This window comes from Panicum virgatum, chromosome 6K, assembly GCF_016808335.1.
Source record: "Panicum virgatum strain AP13 chromosome 6K, P.virgatum_v5, whole genome shotgun sequence".
NCBI classification, from domain to species: Eukaryota; Viridiplantae; Streptophyta; class Magnoliopsida; order Poales; family Poaceae; genus Panicum; species Panicum virgatum.
Window position 1 is genome coordinate 1101725 of NC_053141.1, and position 18123 is coordinate 1119847.

Genomic DNA, 18123 nt, shown 5'->3' on the forward strand with positions numbered 1-18123 from the left:
CTCACCCTTAGCTTGTACAGATAACTTCTTATAGAATTTTGAGTTCATTATACATATAAATTTCAGTGAAAAAAATTGTACATTCTGAATTCAAACAAAACTTAAAAATAAATGCAGGAATCTTTTCTTTTGCAAGACCCAATTAAAATGCAAAAAGTACTTAGTAACAAACTGCTGACCAGTAACCGATTGGCCAATTCAATTCAATAAATGTATGCATCTCTGCATCGACGACTCTGATCCATCCATCCATCACATGCTCAACCGGTATAGTATTGTACGGAGTACTGGGTCAACAAGCCTGTGACTGCAGGTTTGGATGGATTGCCACCATGACACTACACGCAAGCCAGCAAAGCTAGTACAACGACGACACAGCACAACATCATGCATGATCGGACAATTTTATATACTAATAATTTCGGCTCAATTCCTTGATTGAAATTTTAACTTCCAGATGATGAGCATTCAGGGGGGAATTAAAAGGTTAAAGAACAGCAGTACCAAAAAAAAACAGAGAGAGAACCCCTTGCTGCCTGAACTGATGATGAAGAGACATGGTGGTAAAATTAATTGGCTTAAGTTCAAAAAACAATTAATTGGCACCCATACAAACCCTAGTTAAACTTATTAATTAGTTTACTTTCATAAAACATGGCATGGATTAACACCAGAGAAGAGAAGACATACACTAGCTACCCTCGATCGATCACACAGCTAGAAAAATCAAATTAAAGATCAAATCAAAATTACCTCTCTAGTACGTCATGGTATCCATGATCCATCATCCACCAAATAATCCATCCATCATCCACGATTCCTAGTTAATCCGCTAGCTGCTACAAGCAAGCTAATCAAGCTTCCTTTCCCCTAGCTCGATAGATCATCATCATCAGTGCATTCCACCATGGCTGCTCTGGCCGGCGCTGCTGAACCCGAAGCCCAGGGCCGCGTGTGCGCTGCCCATCGACGACGAGGACGACGACGATGTCGGCCCGTGGATATCCACGGGCCTCACCAGCCCGGCCCAGTCGATGAGCGGCCCGGGACCCAACGGGAGGAACGGCCCGCCGCCGGGTCGCCCCGGCGGGCCCACGACGGAGGTGCTGGGCCCGGCTGCTGCTACGCCGCCGCCGCCGGCGGCGGCGGCGGCGGCGGCGGCCGGGTATTGCTGCTGCTGCGGCGGCGGCGGCTGGTGCTGGAGCTCCTGCACCTGGCGCTTGAGGAACTTGATGTAGCGGATGGCCTCGTCGAGCATGGAGGCGGTGTCCATCTTGGTGCCCCCCGGGACGAGGCGCTGCAGGATGCGGATGCGCTCGCTGATCCGCTCGCGCCGGTGCCGCGCCGCCACGCTCTGGGGGTCCTCGCTGATGCGCACGTTGCGCCGCCGCGGCTTCTTGATGGTGGCCGGGTCGATGTCCACCGGCTGCATGGCGGCGATCCGGTACATCATCTCCTTCATGGCGCCGAGCTCCTCCTCCACGTCCTCGCCGCCGCCGCCGCGCTCGTCCTGGGCCACGCCGGCCTCCTGCTGCTGCTGCCTCATCTCCTCCTGCTCGTGGTGGCCGGCGGGCTCCTGCTGATGCTGCTCGTACTCATGGTGGTGCCGGTGGTGGGGGGAGGGCTCGATGTCGAGGCCGAGGTGGTGGAGGCGGTGGTGGTGCGGCGGCGGGAAGAGGGAGGAAGACGGGGAAGGATCTAGATGGTGGTGGTGGTGGTGCGGAGGAGGGTGGTGGTGGTGATGGGAGGTGGTGGAGAGATGGAACGGTAATGGCGGCGGCGGCGGCGCCGGGTTGGTGTGGCTGTCGAAGAGGAGGGGGTGGTGGTGGCTGCCGAGGCTCATGTCCAAATCCCATGAGCTGCTGCTGCTCGAGTTGTGAGTGATGTTGTCCATGCCGGCCGGCGGCCACTCACAGAGCAGCAGCTTGGCCTTGGCGGCTTGGCGGCAGGAGCAACAGCGAGCTAGCACACAGTTGCAAGCAAGGAGCTCCTCCCAAGTGATGCAGAGCTGTGTGTGGCCAGACCAGGGCCAGGGCCAGGGCCGGCCGGCTACAACCTAGCTAGCTATAGCAAGAGGAAGCTGCTGATGCTGTCTCAGAGAGAGAAGAGAGCCCATGAGTGGTCGCGTAAGTGAAGGCTTTATAGGGGAATGGGGAGGGGAGGAGCGAGAGAGAGAGAGGGAGAGATGAGCAAGAGGTGGACGAAGCTAAGGAAGGAGAAGGCAGGCTGCTGCTGGCTTGAGGAGATAAATAATGTCATGTGCAAGAGATGCTAGCATTGTGCTACTACATATGGTAGTAGTGCAAGTTCCTTTTTTTTTAAGGACTCCGCTCTGTTTGGCTTCCTGTGGATAAGGCCTTGTTTGATTCTAGGGATTTTTTTAAGTCCCTGGAACTTTTTAGTATTTAGAAGTATTAAATAAAGATTAATTATAAAACTAACTGCAGAACCCTGGGGCTAAATTGCGAGACGAATCTAATGAGGTATATTATTCTATGATTAGCGGATGGTTACTGTAGCACCACTTTAACAAATTATGAATTAATTAGGCTCATTAGATTCGTCTCGCGAATTAGCACTCAGCTGTCAAAAAATATTTATAAACAGATTTTATTTAATACTATAAAATAGTAAGATTTCTTTTGATGTGATAGGGACTTATGAAAAAAGTCTTGGAACCAAACAAGGCCTTAAGTGGCTGGTGCTGATTTACCGTGAGAGAAAAATATTGTTTACTGGCTGGTGGCTGGTGGCTGGTGGCTGGTGCTGATTTGCTATGAGAGAAAAGCACAGCCAGATAAATAGAGCGAGAAAGGTTAAGGGCAGAGGCAGCAAGGAGCTGGAGAGATAGAACTTGCAACCTTGTCATGGTGCTAGCTGCACATCGATCAGGGGCTATGTGCATTGCATGCTTAGAGAGGGTGGGGCAAAGTTTGCCTCAACATCTAGGTCTCTCTCTCTCTCTCTATATATATATATATATATATATATATATATATATATATATATATATATGCCTTGACAGTTAGTCACTAGCTAGCTAATTTGCATATATATATATATATATACACTATATATATACTAGTATGTATATAAAAATAGAGTAGCTGTTGTTGTCCCTTGCTATCTTTACCTATATAGCTAGCTTGGGCTTGTCCTACTACATATGCTATGGTTTTCGGTGTAATCTCTTTTAGCACAATCATGGACAGTTATAAGTTTCTGTAAACTCTATATACTACTCGCCATCAGGATTCTCGAGGGCAGATCTTTGTTTGGTTCCTCTCACTTTTTTTTCATTTCTTTTTGTTGCCAACTATCTTTGACCACCGTCAGCTAGGAGCTACAGCTAGCACTGTGTAGGTAGCTAGGCCCTGAATAACAAAAATAGCAAATAAAGCAATGGTTAGCTGCCATTGTTGTTGGGACTTCTACATGCATGACTTCTGTAACACATATCTTTATGTCATTACATTATTTGTATTAAACCATATGCGTTACTTTTGTATGATAAATATGAAACATTAATTTCTTGTATAACTGTTGATCAAAGGTATTGTCCTGATAAATCGAAATAAGCCTTATATATAATTTCAAACATAGGGAGTGACTTAAAATCATTTTAGCGACATATTCTTGAGCCACATCTTTGCTTCCTCATGTCTCAAACATAAAAATAGGAGTTGACTGTAATTATTTTATTTAATTGCACCCGGCTTGATTCGAACTCGCGACATCTAGCCCTGATATATAGTGTACCGGCTGAGTTGCATGCATCGATCAGTTCAATTCAAATCTTGACCTAATCACATAGCAAAAACTACATATCTTGATTCTAAATTTCCCTAGTGAATCTATATCACAAGTTTCTTGTCTCCATTGCATGGTAGAAATGTCTCCCCTTGATATAAATATCATCATCGTCATATCCATTGCGTTTATTGCAGAATGAAGAAAGGTGGATAGATGGGGGTCAGGTCGGAGGAGGACGGAGATCCAAGGTAGAGTAGAGTAGAGTAGAGTGGTAGGCTCCCGAGGTGTGGTAATAGTACTGTAGTAAAGTAGGGCGCTGGCCGGCCGGGCTGGGGTGAAGTGAAGCCTGAAGGTGAGGCCATCAGCCATGATGGATACGGTGGTTACTAAATATGGCAATGGTGATGCAGAGCAATAGAATAATGATGATCGTCCGGCCGGCCGGGGGTGCAGCACAGCAGGAGGAAGAAGACAGAGGACGCATGCATATGCAAGGCTGATGTGGGTGCGAGTACACTAGCAGTTTCAATCAAAAAAGACAGAGAAACAGGAGAGAGAGACTCTCAGCCAGGCAGGCAGGCAGGCATCGATCGCTCTCCCCCCTGCCCTGCTTGCCTGCACCCTCGTGAAGCTCCTGCAGGCTTTATTTCACGCATCCCTAGGTCAGTCTCTCTCTCTCCTCACCCTGCTGCTAGCTACCTGTATTCTTTCTTCCTCCTCTGTACTCTCCTCCTTTCCGCGGGCTTCCTTCGTCTCTCTTCCTTGGCCTTGTTTGCTTGTGTAGCGCTAGTAAATAGTAATAACTTTGACCGCTAATTATAGTGTCAAACAAAGTCAGTTTATAAAACCAACTTTAAAACCCCGCGCTAATGACTCTAAAGAATCTAATGAGGCCTTTGACCGCACGATTAGAGGATGGTTACTGTAGCATCAGTGTAGCAAATCATCGATTAATTACTGTCATTAGATTCGTCGCGAAAAGTTACACCCATCCCTAAAAAGGTTTTGCAAATTGACTTCATTTAGTGCTTTATGCATGCGAGATTTTTTTTTCGGAAAATGTGCGTGCTAGATTTCTAACGCAACCAAACAAGGCCCTTGTTCTCATTTGCTCATGGTACAAAGTAGATCTCTACCATTTATGACACGCCGTTCGGAATTTGTCCCACCCCCACACCCTGCTACCCCATGAAGGATCTTTCATCCAGTTCAATTTTATTTTTAAATTCTTACCGAATTACCTCTCAGCTCGTGGAGCGCCTAATTTTCAAGTTTAATTTTCTCGCTTGAACGGACCCATGCAATGCAAGATATTGTAGGCATTTACTACTCAACCCATCCATCGAATCGATGACACCTGACATATCATGAGTTTTCTTTTCTATATACTCGCTCGGACAATATTGAATGAGAGCATGAACTTGCATGCATGTTTCTTGTGGACAAGACGAGGTGATGCACCTGATGATGAATGTGTGTGGGAACGATGATGACGAATGCAAGCAGGAGAGCATTGAATTCCTAGGTTTCCTGCTTCAGCCAATGTGCACCTTCCCTCCTCGGGTAGACAGGCAGTTGCTTCCTACACATAGGTTGCTGCTTATTAGCCACCATGTATCTCCATGCTAATTTAATCAATCACCATGCTTTCGTTTCTCTTTCAAGTGCCGCCCATGCATTGCATGCTCCATAGTGCTACACTAGGATGGCAGGAGCGCTACCGCCGCGCCCCGAGCGGTCGCGCATGCCAATATGTGCATTTAGTTGCGCTTACCATGTAGACATGTATATATGTCTGCAAGTACAACCTGTAGTTAACCAGGAACACCATTTTTGGGATTACAAACTACAGAAATAAACTTAAAGTTTCCACCGACAATATGGGGTTGGGAGGATGGAGGATCAACATCATGCAAGTGCAACACATATACTTGTTTGTCTTAACAAAGAATACGAATTGATTACAATGAACTTATCTACCTGAATGATCCTAACATCCCTATTTCAGAACCTACCTCGGATTGCAAATAGCTTAACTCGTGACCAAAGTCCAACAGCACAAAAGCACCTCAAGAACGATTCAACCATAATGATGACCTTCCATGTGCTTCCATTTGTCTTGTACACAATCACATACATTTTAAAAGAGAGAAATTCTAAGTTTTGGTACCGGATCTTTCCTCAACCCCATTATGTTAGCAAAGGTCATACTTATTTTGTGTTGAGTCCCACCTAACCACGTTCACGGACAGAAGCCTTAGCTGAAATGAAAAAACAAAATACAGCTTCAGATTGTCAGGGAGTAAACTTGTAAGTGATCTTGTATCTTTTGAAATGTCTGCTAGCTGGACATGATAAGGGACACTGAAGGTATCACATAGTCCATAGGCAATTTGAAATTCTGAATAGGCATTCAGATTTAGTATCGCTGTTTGGCGAAGAAATCCAAAGCATGAGTGCAAGAATATAGATCATGTACCTCTACCTCTGTTTGCCAAGTTATGCAAATCTAGAAAACAGAACACAGACTGAAAACTTTGAAGACAACCAAAAAGACTATTTGAACAGTAGCTTTTATCAAAATGGCTTCCTCTATTACTGAACAGAATTGAAGGACTAAGCTAATTATTGATATTGAATAATCTAAAAAGGTTGTGTAGATTCCAAGCTACCTTTTTATAATATGGTGTTTTTTCCATGGATCTTTGTTTATTGAATGGTGAGAAATAATATTTTGAAATAGAAAACAATACCACTTAGGGTCGAGGCTTCTCTACCTTACTACAATCCCTGAATCCCAAATCGGCAAACAATCTTACCAAAAGAATATATCCAAGAGCAGGTGACTATTCAGTGAAACCAAAGACGAAATATTGCATCAGGCCTTCAATGTCAAGGTGGGGAACGGTCAATTTGACAATATATGAAGGCAACAGGCAAGCAATCCTGGGAAGGTTCAGAATCAAAGGTATACTTGTTGAGGTGAAAATAACTCCAAATGAGTGATCATGGTATTGAAAAGAAGAAGTGTAGAGGTGGCAGAGCGCACACAGATTTGCAGCATTATTGTTGTTTCATATTTGTGATTTGCCCCACGAACATGCCTCCACTGATGGCGGCGGCTACAGCAAGGATGGCGACAGTGCCGATATGGCTAGGCTTCTTGGTCATGTTCCTGATCCTGGTGCGCAGGCATGTTGGGGATCCACCTGCGGGCTGCGGCGTCAATGAACTCGGGCAGGGATGCAGGGAGCATGGTACCACGTGGCACCACTGTCGGGCATGGAGACATGGCTGCGGATGTGATGGGGGTGAGGCGTCACGGTCAGGCAATGGAGTAGGGACGACAGGATTGACGCCGTGAACTGGAGGGAGCAGAGGAGTCGATTTCTTTGAGGGAGGCAGTCGAGTTCCCAGCCCAAGCATTAGGAATGGCGGAGAGGATGAAGAATCTCGGCGAGAGGGAAGAGGAGGAAAATGCATCGGCGCGGAATCTAGAGGCGGGACGGCGAGATGGTAACCGCGACGAACCGCCGAAGGAGCAGTGCAGCTGCAGGGATCGATTTGGAGAAAAACAAAATACAAGCACCAGTAGCAAATAGGAGAAGAACCGCACAATGTAGAGGACTGTGAGGTCACGCACAGATACGGAGCGAAGAACACCAGCCAAGAGAGGAAGGCACGTAGCGGATGCAAAGAGCAGCAACGCAAGCATCAGCACAATCCGAAGCGCACAATCCGATGGACTCAAAGCTCAGAGAATCGCACAGATCTGAGGCTTACCGCAAGAACGGAGAGAACAGAGGCAACGTAGGGGAATCTTCGCGTTCCGGATGGGGCGCGCCGGGAGTATGGCAGCGCCGGACAGGCCGGCGGCTCGGCGCACCACCGCTGGGGTCCCCGCCGGCGGGTTCCTCCGCCGGAGCCGCCCTCACTTCCCAAACACCACACCGCCTCCACGAGCCACACGCAAAACCGAAAAGGGGAGGAGGGAGAAGCGGCGGCGCCTCGTGAAGACAGGTCCGCTAGGTCCCACTGGAAGGAGAGGAAAGGCAGTTGCGGCAAATCCACGGGCCGCGTCGCGCGACTCCTTCCGCGGGGGCACGTGGCGTTCCCTGGACAACCGGTTGCTCCCAGGCTTCGAGGAAGGCACGCAGCGGATGCAAAGAGCAGCAACGCAAGCATCAGCAGCAAATGGGAGAAGAAGCGCACAATCTGATGGATTCAAAGCTCAGAGAATCACACAGATCTGAGGCTTACCGCAAGAACGGAGAGAACAGAGGCAACGTAGGGGAATCTTCGCGTTCCGGCTGGAGCGCGTCGGGAGTACGGCAGCGCCGGACGGGCCGGCGGCTCGGCTCACCGCCGCTGGGGTCCCCGCCGGCGGGTTCCTCCGCCGGAGCCGCCCTCACTTCCCAAACCCCACACCGCCTCCACGAGCCGCACGCGAAACCGAAAAGGGGAGGAGGGAGAAGCGGCGGCGTCTCGTGAAGACAGGTCCGCTGGGCCCCACGGAAGGAGAGGAAAGGCGGTTGCGGCAAATCCACGGGCCGCGTCGCGCGACTCCTTCCGCGGGGGCACGTGGCGTTCCCTGGACAACCGGTTGCTCCCAGGCTTCAATCTCCATAGTGTATAGTATATAGAGTATATCTACTAGCTTGGCAATGGACAATGCAAAGATTCTGCTCCATGCATGCATGGCCAACATTATCAAATGTCCTGTGAGCTGCAGATTCTCCCATGTATGTACCCCCCGAAACTTTGGAATAATTACATATATAGTAATAATAGTAGCAACAACAGAGAGAGAAAAAATATAGGTTCATTTGTCTTAAACACAAGACTGCTGGCTTATTAATTGCATTGAAAATGCATATGCAATGATCTCCTGCTCTCTTATATATCTATCAATGGATCAGATGCAATCTGCTAGGTAGCAGCTAGCTGTTTCCTCAAATGGAAACAAACTTTAACAATGACATATTCAAGGACTGTACAGTACATACATGCATGCTAACCTAACAAATCCTATGATGGATGGGAGCTTAATTTCCAATTGAATAATTGACCATCTAGCTAGTACTGATTATTTCATGATTTATGCATATGCTTCAACTGCTTTGGGAAAATACATCAATATATGAATAACTAATTAACCACTTGACCATCAGTTAACTAAAATAACAATTAGTGTTATCCTGTAGGGAGATGCAGGCAATACTTATTACAAGGATTAGGATATATATGTGATGATGATGGTATCTAGCTAGCTAGTTTCAAAGCGCTGGACGACAGAGCAATTTGGAATCAAGACAAACGTGGCCATCACAGCCCAGTTAGCAAGGTTCTTCTCTAAGCTAGCTTCTGCATCTGAGATGACATGCATGCATACAGATCGAACATGCATCATCTGTATGTATACAAAAATAATCCACCTGCCTCTCTGCTGCATCGATCGCAGGGTCATAGCATTAGTTTAATCTGATCCCCATCGCAGCATGCAGCTGCACTACTTGTCAGCACGCAGCTGTGTGCAACGAAGTAAGCTAAGGTGTAGTCAAGTCAACAGGGCATGCAGCACCGTCACTGCTTCAGCACAAATAGCCGACACGTACGCCATCATCTCTGCTTCAGCAATGTGTCTTGTAAAGACCGAGATGCATGCATCATCTATCTATCCAATCCAGTAGTATGCAATAATCCCTAGATTAGTTACTGTTGTTCGACTTTGATTTGATCTACATCGCAAACGCACACGTACCTGCTGCTTTCTCTAAAAGGAAAAAAAAAGCTCTGGTTAGTTCTCATTTGCCTCTTTTAAGGCGAGCTAGCTAGCTCCTTTTGAACAAAGCAGCTCGGTGCATGAAACCCTACTTGCCCTAGCTACAGTACAGTATTCTTCTTTTCTCCTCTGCCTTTCTCGCCTAGCTTCTCCATTACATGTTAACTACTTTCAGCTTGGTATATATGGGAAAGAAGGAGAATCTGGATCTGTGATGTACACACACACACCATTTGTGGCCATTGAATTGCTTACATTCAATTCTAGCACAGTATACTATATATATATATATATATATATATATATATATATATATATATATATATATATATATATCTGTTTTCTTTCTTAGAGGACATTGTATTACTTTATTTTGTAGCAATAAATGTGTATGTAGGCCATTGTATGTATGAATGGGGGAAATAAACGTTGCTACATGTCCATACCTAGCCAGGCACATACAAATGCAAATTAAGAGCAGGCCAGTGTGATGTACAGAATAAAATTTGTATCCATTGTGTTTGAGATGATGTACTGACACATATTCTTGACAGAACTAGCTAGATACGTGTTGTTGGATTCCTCTTTTTTTTTTTACCTTCTCCCTTTTGTTGTTGATGTTACAGCAACGCCCAGTGCCTATGCATTATATTGCATCTTGCAAGTTGGAATCTAGGAAACACAATCCCGAGTTAGCTTGGGCATCATCACATGGCACCCAGCATGCAGCATTATTATATGTACCCAGCTAGCTACCTAGCTAGATTGTGCATATATACTAGCTAGACTGTATACATGTCTCTGGGGCAGCATCTAGTGAGCTCAGTTTTCTGTGGATATCTCTGCACATGGATGCATCATATAAACTATTAAGACAGGAAGCAGAAAGACAGTTTACTAAGACAGAAGATATTGATGTATATTTCTGCCGGGAGGCAGGCCAAAGTTTCAACAAGAGATATAATCAAGTTGGAAGGAACCCCCCCCCCCCCCCAGAAATGGAGGTATCCTTGGCAGCCAACTCACCCCACACAGATGCCACTTGCTGCCTTCTCCTTGTTTAGCACTAGCACAAGGCAAAGTAATAATACTATACAAACCTTCTAATAAAGGTCAACAGAAGCTAACTTATTCAATTACCTCTCAAATCTTTGTTTAATATATCCTACACCTTTATTCCTGAAATGGAAAGTAAGGGTTAGGTACCTGTATGCATGGGGGGCGAGGAATAGTGCATGTTGTATCAACACAGCACAATGATCTATCACAACTCCTAAAGATACATGGTGTACTATTTTATTTCAGAAAAGTCAAACTTTAATTTGTACATTTTGGCCTATACTTAGTGAAATTACATAACTTTAATGTATCAAATGTATGTACTGCTAGGTTCACAATTTCATATATATTTCATAATTTTTAGAGCAATAGATTAATTTTATTTCTTATCGACAAATGATTCTTTTTATGAGAAAAAGGAAATATCAGTTTCGAAGGAGGGATCAAAAAGATTAAGAAGTTTTAACCACATAGCTATTTTGTATCCTATAGCATCACATGCATTAATTTGTAAACTTGGTCTTGTTTAGCACAAGCATATGCAAGGCATAACCAACACCAAAATCTTCTAAAAGGTATCTTTCAAAAAAAATCTTCTAAAGGTCAACACACGGAAGCTAACTTGTTCAATTATATATGTATACCTCAAAACCTTTGTGTAATACTATATACACTGCCGTTTCCTTCAGTGGAATTAAAGGTGGTATGGGAAGAACAGTAATTGTTGCCAACAAAGAAGAATAATCTGGTTGTTCATTATTAGTTTGTAAGCACACAAAAGCAGAGCAAATAAACAGTAATTTATATGCCCTTTTTAAGCCGACGCTTCTGCTAGGAAAGTTCCAAAATTTCTCATCACGTAGCCAACTCCACTGACCGGTGGTGTGCATGCCTGCAAAGAAAGCATATGCCTCCCTGCATCTGCCTGACAGTGCTGCATACCATGCATACACCTTGCAATTAGGACAGGCACCAAACAACAAGGATAAAAATCGCATCTCGTACACATATGCGCAGTCTTGCTTGCTTTCGGCCTAGCTTCTCTGTCTACATGCATAAATCCCAGGGCCGTATGTAGGCCCGTGCGGGCCGTGCGACCGCACAGGGCCCCCAAATTTTAGGGGGCCCAAAATATAACGAGTATACTAGGTATAGTTATATAGTAGATTTTGTTTTAGTTATATTTTGATCCAATACGAAGCAAATTGTAGCCCAAATATGTCATAGAAGAGGAAATATGCCGCTTGACCATTGTCTTTCAATCAAATCTGCAGATCACAGTGCAATCTTTTTCGCTTCCACTATAACCGCTCGCCAGGCACGGCACAAGTCAGTCACGTCTGCACTTCCACCTTCCGGATTTCACTGGGCACTCGCAGGCGCAACGATGGTACTAGGGTTCAGTTCATAGTTTCGCACAGGGCCTTCGAATTTGCCGGTACGGCCCTGATAAATCCAATAATATCGTGTTTGTGTTGAAGATCGATCGATCCATCCAAAGCTCTATCTTCATGAATGCAAATATTTATATAAATACTTCTATCGCGGATGGGGCAGATCGATCGATCATATATATATATATATATATATATATATATATATATATATATATATATATATATATATATATATATATATATATATATATATTATTGCAGCAGAAATATTGTGCGCGCATGAATGATGGGGCTGGGCCTGGAAAAGAAAGTCTGGAAGGAGATCAATGCATATATGGACAACACACAATAATATACAGATATAGTTCTATTGCTGAATGAATAAATAATAGTCGATCTGAATGCATAAAGATAGATGTGATCAGGGTATGGTCATCACGCATGGAGAGAGACTTGCCAAGAAGAGATAGCATGTTCTTTACGAGTGCATACATACATTTGGTCCATGCCTAGGCTCCTGCCTACATACACAAAATAAAGGTGCCTTTCAGGTTTTCAAATCAAGTAATGAGTGATAATTGTAATCTTTAAAGCAGCTTTACTGCTGAAAGGTTGACTCCTTGCCGAAAGGACTTTTTTGCCCGGGTGCATGGGTGGCAGTCTAGTCTTAGGATTGACAGCTATTAATGTGCTTGGCTTCTATCAAAAACTTTTTTGTAGGGTTGTGTGTCATTAGGACAGAGACCGGGAACATTTCAAGGCGATGTATCACCTCGGTGTATCAAACTTGAAATTAATAAAGTTTCCCTTTTCTAAAAAAAAAGAATCCACTGCCATGCATAGAACATGAGTTATTGTCGACCAATGCAATCGAACCGATGGTGATATAAACTATCATTGTCAGGTTTACTTTGGTTTGTTATCCAACACAGCTAATAGTTAGACCAAGGAAAAACCAGCATTAGTATGCATGAATGGAAGGACACCATTGGATATTTGGGTTGATGGATCCAGCAGATTGCTAGATCATGGAAGGGGGGGCGTTTGAGTGTCATCCTTCCGCTAATAGCAAATAATATGACCCTGGTAGCTTCTCTGGTGACATCTAGACCTAATCATTCATCGGGTTGGGTCAGATTCGGATCGGGTGAAATTGAATCCATTATTTTACCTTCATCCTGAGCCTAACCTGACTCATCCTGGTACATGATCGGATTAGGTCGAGTTTTGGCCAGGTCGGGTAAAACCTGATTTTTGTGTATAATTTTCAAATCTGGTTGGGCTAGATTAGATTTTTTGGGTTTCAGGTCAAAAAATTTGACCCATGCCCGACTTTTATAGCGGTTCAAAAATTTTGTCCCGAGCCCGGTCCATACATTGGTCGGGTCGGGTTTTTTCGGGCAGGTCGGGTTCATCAGGTCGGACGGGCCATGATCAGGGGCGTAGCTAGGGGGAGGGCAGGGGCCTGGCCCCCCCTATGGTTCCCAATTTTGCATTATAAATTTGAAATTTGATTAAATTTTTATATAAATTAATATGGTTGTCCCCCCTAATAATGAAAAAAACAAATTCCTGGCTCTGCCCCTGGCCATGATCACGTCTAGTGACACCACCATTGTTACAAGCCTCGATAGTACAAGTCAATAGTTTATTTGAGTATTTAATTACCACTTTGAGTATTTAATAAAAAGGTATTACTATCAAAAATGGCTATTGCTGGCTATAAGGTCGTTGCGGTGATGCTAATTTGGAACCGGTAGTGATCCGGTGTTAAGTGCTAGTGGTAGCATGCACCTTTTGTCAAATTAAGTAAATTCTCTCTATATAATTGTTTTCGAGCAATACTCTATATGTATATAATTTAATTTGTGCTACCAGGAACTAGGCCATCCAAATTGTACATAGCTAGCTCGTGACACTAACATTATTTGTGTGATAAATAACTGAGAAATTGTCCAACAATATTAAACTTTGAAACTCATGCTTCCTTTTTTTTCACATACATAGTACGCCGAGTTATGAAGCAGTTGCTGGATGGATCATCAGGTATGTAGGTGTTGAGGGCAGGATTGACATAAATGAATGGTAACTGCGAAAGCAGGTTCTTCTTGTTGTTGCTAGCATAGCTGCTGCAGCATTGGTACGTAGGTGCTAGCTGGTGGTCCAAGCAAAGCAAAGTGAGCTCGCTCGATCCTGCAGCATGCATTGCTGGCTTTGCTGCTGCTTCTGATGCTGCTGGGGCTACATACCGAGTCCCAAGGCAGTGTACTTGCTGTTAACAAGTTGCATTGGTCTTTACTCTTACCTTAGTCGGTCAGGCCTGGCCTGGTCCTGCACTACTATGAGTGATGAGAGAGAGCATTGTGTAAAGACTGATGGAGAGGAGAGAATGCCAAGCAGTTGCAAAAAGCTGTGGCATTTCCGAGTACGATAGCGATGTGTGGGGATGAAGGACTGCAGCAGGCAGGGATCAGGATTGCATCTGCAGGCAGGCGGTGGTGGAATTGAATTGAAGCCGCGGCAGCAGCAGCCTGCCTGCAGGGGGTCCAGGGGCACTGAATCGAATGCCTGACCGGCGCCCTAGCTTCCGCTTCAGATTTCGCATCGGAGTGCGCGCGCTGGATGGCTCCTCTCGTCCTCTGTCTGATCCTCCTCTCCTCTCCTCTCCCAAAGGTAAGGCAAACAAAGCGCAGGGAGGGCTTTCCATCTTTGCATCTCCCCTCCCGGGCTCCTCGTGCGTCCGCATGGCTTTGGCTCGGCTGCCTAACTTTCCAGGCACATAAAGAACACATAATGCTCCTGTCCTGCAGGCGTACAAGGTTGCATTGTATCGATGTCAATGATGATGGCTCAGATCAGATCAGATCAGATCAGATCATGCATGCATGCATGATTCAGAGGAAGGAAGAATCTCACTCTCATCTGAACAAGAATTATTTGATCATCAGTCTTTGTTTAGTTTGACGATCGAATAATGCAACAAATTGTTGTTTACTTAATCTGAAACTGACTCCGAGTTCTGGAGGATAAACAAACCATGCCACTAGCTAGCTGCAAGTAACAAGTCAGTCTCTGGGTCCTGAGCTTTTCTGGATGGCATGGCATACCTGTCCATGAAACCGGTAGATACCAAAAGGCAGGTGAAAGGCGCTCGCTACTCATGTGAGTATTCACTTCAGTGCGCAGCTGGTGGATGCAGAGGAGGCCATCATGCTCATGCATGTCCGTGTCAAAAAGAGACGAGGAGCGGAAGCAATGGAATGGAGCATCGCCAGACCAAGTACAGTACTACCAGCCAGGAGGACAGCATGCATGGTGAATAGAATAGACAATAGAGCCTTGCATTGCTCAATATATGCCGCTGATCCATGGATGATCGAGCAGCACCAAACCAAAAGGGATATTTGGTTTCCCAATGCAAGGTGATCCATGGACTAGTCTTATCTTATGAGGTAGTGATGATCTCTGACGGAGATGGCTCATCTCATCGACCAACTTGCCTTCCTATATATAAGCAAATGCATCATCAGCTAGGCTGAGCTTCTCAACTGATGATGACTGACGGATGAGAGAGCCCCTCTCTGCCTAACAACTAACTGCTGCTTTTGGTCTTGGACCCAAGAGAGAATCCAACGACACTTTGAATCTGCAGGCCTACTATACCTTGATAGTAGGTAGCTTCATAGCCAGCTAGTGCCTATGAGCACATAGGCGTATGATTGCCATCATGCCTTCTTTCTGCATGCTGGGCAATGCATGTCGATGAGCTACCTGCTGGGAACTTGGGCTCCCTGCTGACCAATGTCACACGATGGTGGTAGACCGCTCAGGTACAAAACCAATCAGAGACTTCTTTCTCATCAGCCTTCAGCAATCACCACAGTGTGCTGTGCGCATACAAAACCAATCAGAGACTTCTTTCTCATCAGTCATCTTTCGGATGTAGTGCTATTTTACTACTACTTGCTTGTAGATGATAGTAGCTGCACATATGGGGATTCATCCTTTACCAGTTGCTAGTTAGTGTAAACTTAGCCAAAATCTTCTGCTAAGCTCTGCATTTTACTGGCCCAGTTTCAACTCTGAAGCCTAATGGTCACTTTTTTTTTGAGAAAAAAAAGCCTAACCGTCAGTCAGAGAGCTCTGCTATTTTCCTTATAAAAAGAAAATCACAGCGAGGCCTCAACTTCAACTTTGTGACGGCCCGCCAGGCCCACTACTACCTGTGGATCCCAAGAAGATAGTACAAACCGGCCCAAAGTAGTGATCTCAACTTTTGTACATTGTGGTCTTGTAAACAAAAAATCTTATACATCTTCCGGAAGATTTTTTCTTCTCCATATTCCAGTGTTTGAGATTTGTATAAATTTTCTCCTCCATTAGATCTCTTCAACCCTAATCTTCTTCCTTCTCCTTTCTTCTTCCTCACAATGCGCCGCGCGTGCTGCTGTGCGGCTGCTGCTGCGCCGCTGTTGCTGGCCTACTGCTGCTAGCGTGCTGCTGCTGCGCCACTGCTGGTAGCCTGTTGCTGCGCTGTGGCAGCTACTGCTGCGCCGCGCGCCGCCATTCCTGCTCCCCGCCAGCGCCGGAGAAGAAGATGGATTGAAAAAAAAATGTTGATATAAATTTTGGTTTGTTGAATCTATTTTTTTTTTTTGAGATGTTGAAATAGTCTGTACTATTTTCAAATGTTTAACTATTTTTCCAAAATGTTGAAATTAATTTAGTTCTAATAGGCTTTATAGATGCATAGCCTATACATCTTCCAGAAGTTATATATGAGGCTCCCTTATAAACTAGCCCTTAGATTTTTTTAGATCGACGATCAATAGTGGTCATCTTTTTGGATGCTGAGAGATTGACAACGTTGCGTGGATTTGATGTATCTCTTCGATGTGCAGTTGCAAGACGCAACATGCGGTCGACAACAAGTAGTGAAGGGCGAGCTCTAGTTTGGGTACGATGGACCATACAGTGATATATCTCTTCGATGTGCAGTTGCAAGATGAAACATGCGGTCGATGACAAGTAGTGAAGAGCGAGCTCCTGTTTGGGTATGATGGACCATACAATGATGATGGGCAAGCAAAAGATTTGGCACCGCATGCGGTGTGAAGGACAAGTGGAGGCTTGGCGCCAAGGGAAAGGAGCCCGGATGGCGTCATGGGCAATATACATGGTGCACGATCGGAGTAAGAGTATATAGAGGGCAAGATGATGATGAAGTCTTTGTCGATCAAATCATGGAAAAAGACGTTGGCAAGCTCGAGTAGGTTGACCGTATGGTGGTGAAAGGATCGTGGCCCAAGAAGGGGGTTGAATTGGGACTTTTTCAATTTCTACTTAGTCCTTAACCTAGACTAGTATTGCACAATCTACAAATTTGAAACCTAGTCACTAGAGCACACTAGCAAAAGGTCCTTAGGTAGGTAAACACACTATCATGATCATAATGTCTAGAAGGTTGCACACTAGCAAGATCAAGACATAAGCAAGAGTTCACACTACCATGCAAGTTATCCTAGTCAATCTACAAGCAATCAAAAGCAAGAATAACAACAAATGGATTTAATTGCTTGAAATAAAAGTAAGGGACATGAGACAACCGGATTTTTTCTGAGGTATCGAGGAGTTGACGCTCCCCCCTAATCCACGTTGGAGCACCCACACAAGGGTATAGCTCCCTTGCTTCACCATGGAGCAAGTGATCACTAAGAATGCTCCTTCTCCATCTCCGGAACGGCGAGCTTCACACCGTGTACAATCTTCTTGTCTTGAGACTCCCACAAACTCTAAGAGCTCACCAAGAACCTCCCGATCACCAAGACCGGCTAGGTGCCGTCAAACACTAAGAGTAACAAGCTCCTAAGCCTTCACTTGACCTACACTCAGTTGGCCCTAGCTCAAGCACACTTGCTACACTTGCAAAGGTTGAATTCTTCAAGGTTGAAGCACAATCAATGTACTAGATCTTCACTCTTTTGCTCAAAGCACTTTCTCTTCTTCTCAAGGGTGGCCTCAGGTATTCAAGATGTCAAAGGCACTTCAAATGAGCCAGGGGGTGCCCTTATATAGAGTGGAGAGGGTCACATAGTCGTTGGAAGTCCACTGTAGATTAACCGTGACCATCGG

General features: G+C 45.0%; 1 protein-coding gene and 1 long non-coding RNA gene across 2 annotated transcripts; both read right to left on the minus strand.

Annotated features, from left to right (window-relative positions):
- Positions 1-643: 643 nt before the first annotated feature.
- Positions 644-2160, minus strand: LOC120713838 (transcription factor HEC2-like). Its single transcript, XM_039999822.1, has one exon. The coding sequence runs from the start codon at positions 1892-1894 to the stop codon at positions 893-895; it is 1002 nt and encodes a 333-aa protein (XP_039855756.1). The 5' UTR covers positions 1895-2160; the 3' UTR covers positions 644-892.
- Positions 2161-5567: 3407 nt separating this feature from the next.
- Positions 5568-7900, minus strand: LOC120713839. The gene is made up of 2 exons (XR_005691297.1): positions 7537-7900; positions 5568-6014 (listed from the first exon to the last, which is right to left on the minus strand). It is a non-coding gene; the product is annotated as an uncharacterized LOC120713839 (long non-coding RNA).
- Positions 7901-18123: the final 10223 nt, after the last annotated feature.

Bases quoted from the DNA above. Each gene is read 5' to 3' on its own strand.
- LOC120713838 (XM_039999822.1), bottom strand. From the start codon at position 1,894: ATGGACAACATCACTCACAACTCGAGCAGCAGCAGCTCATGGGATTTG.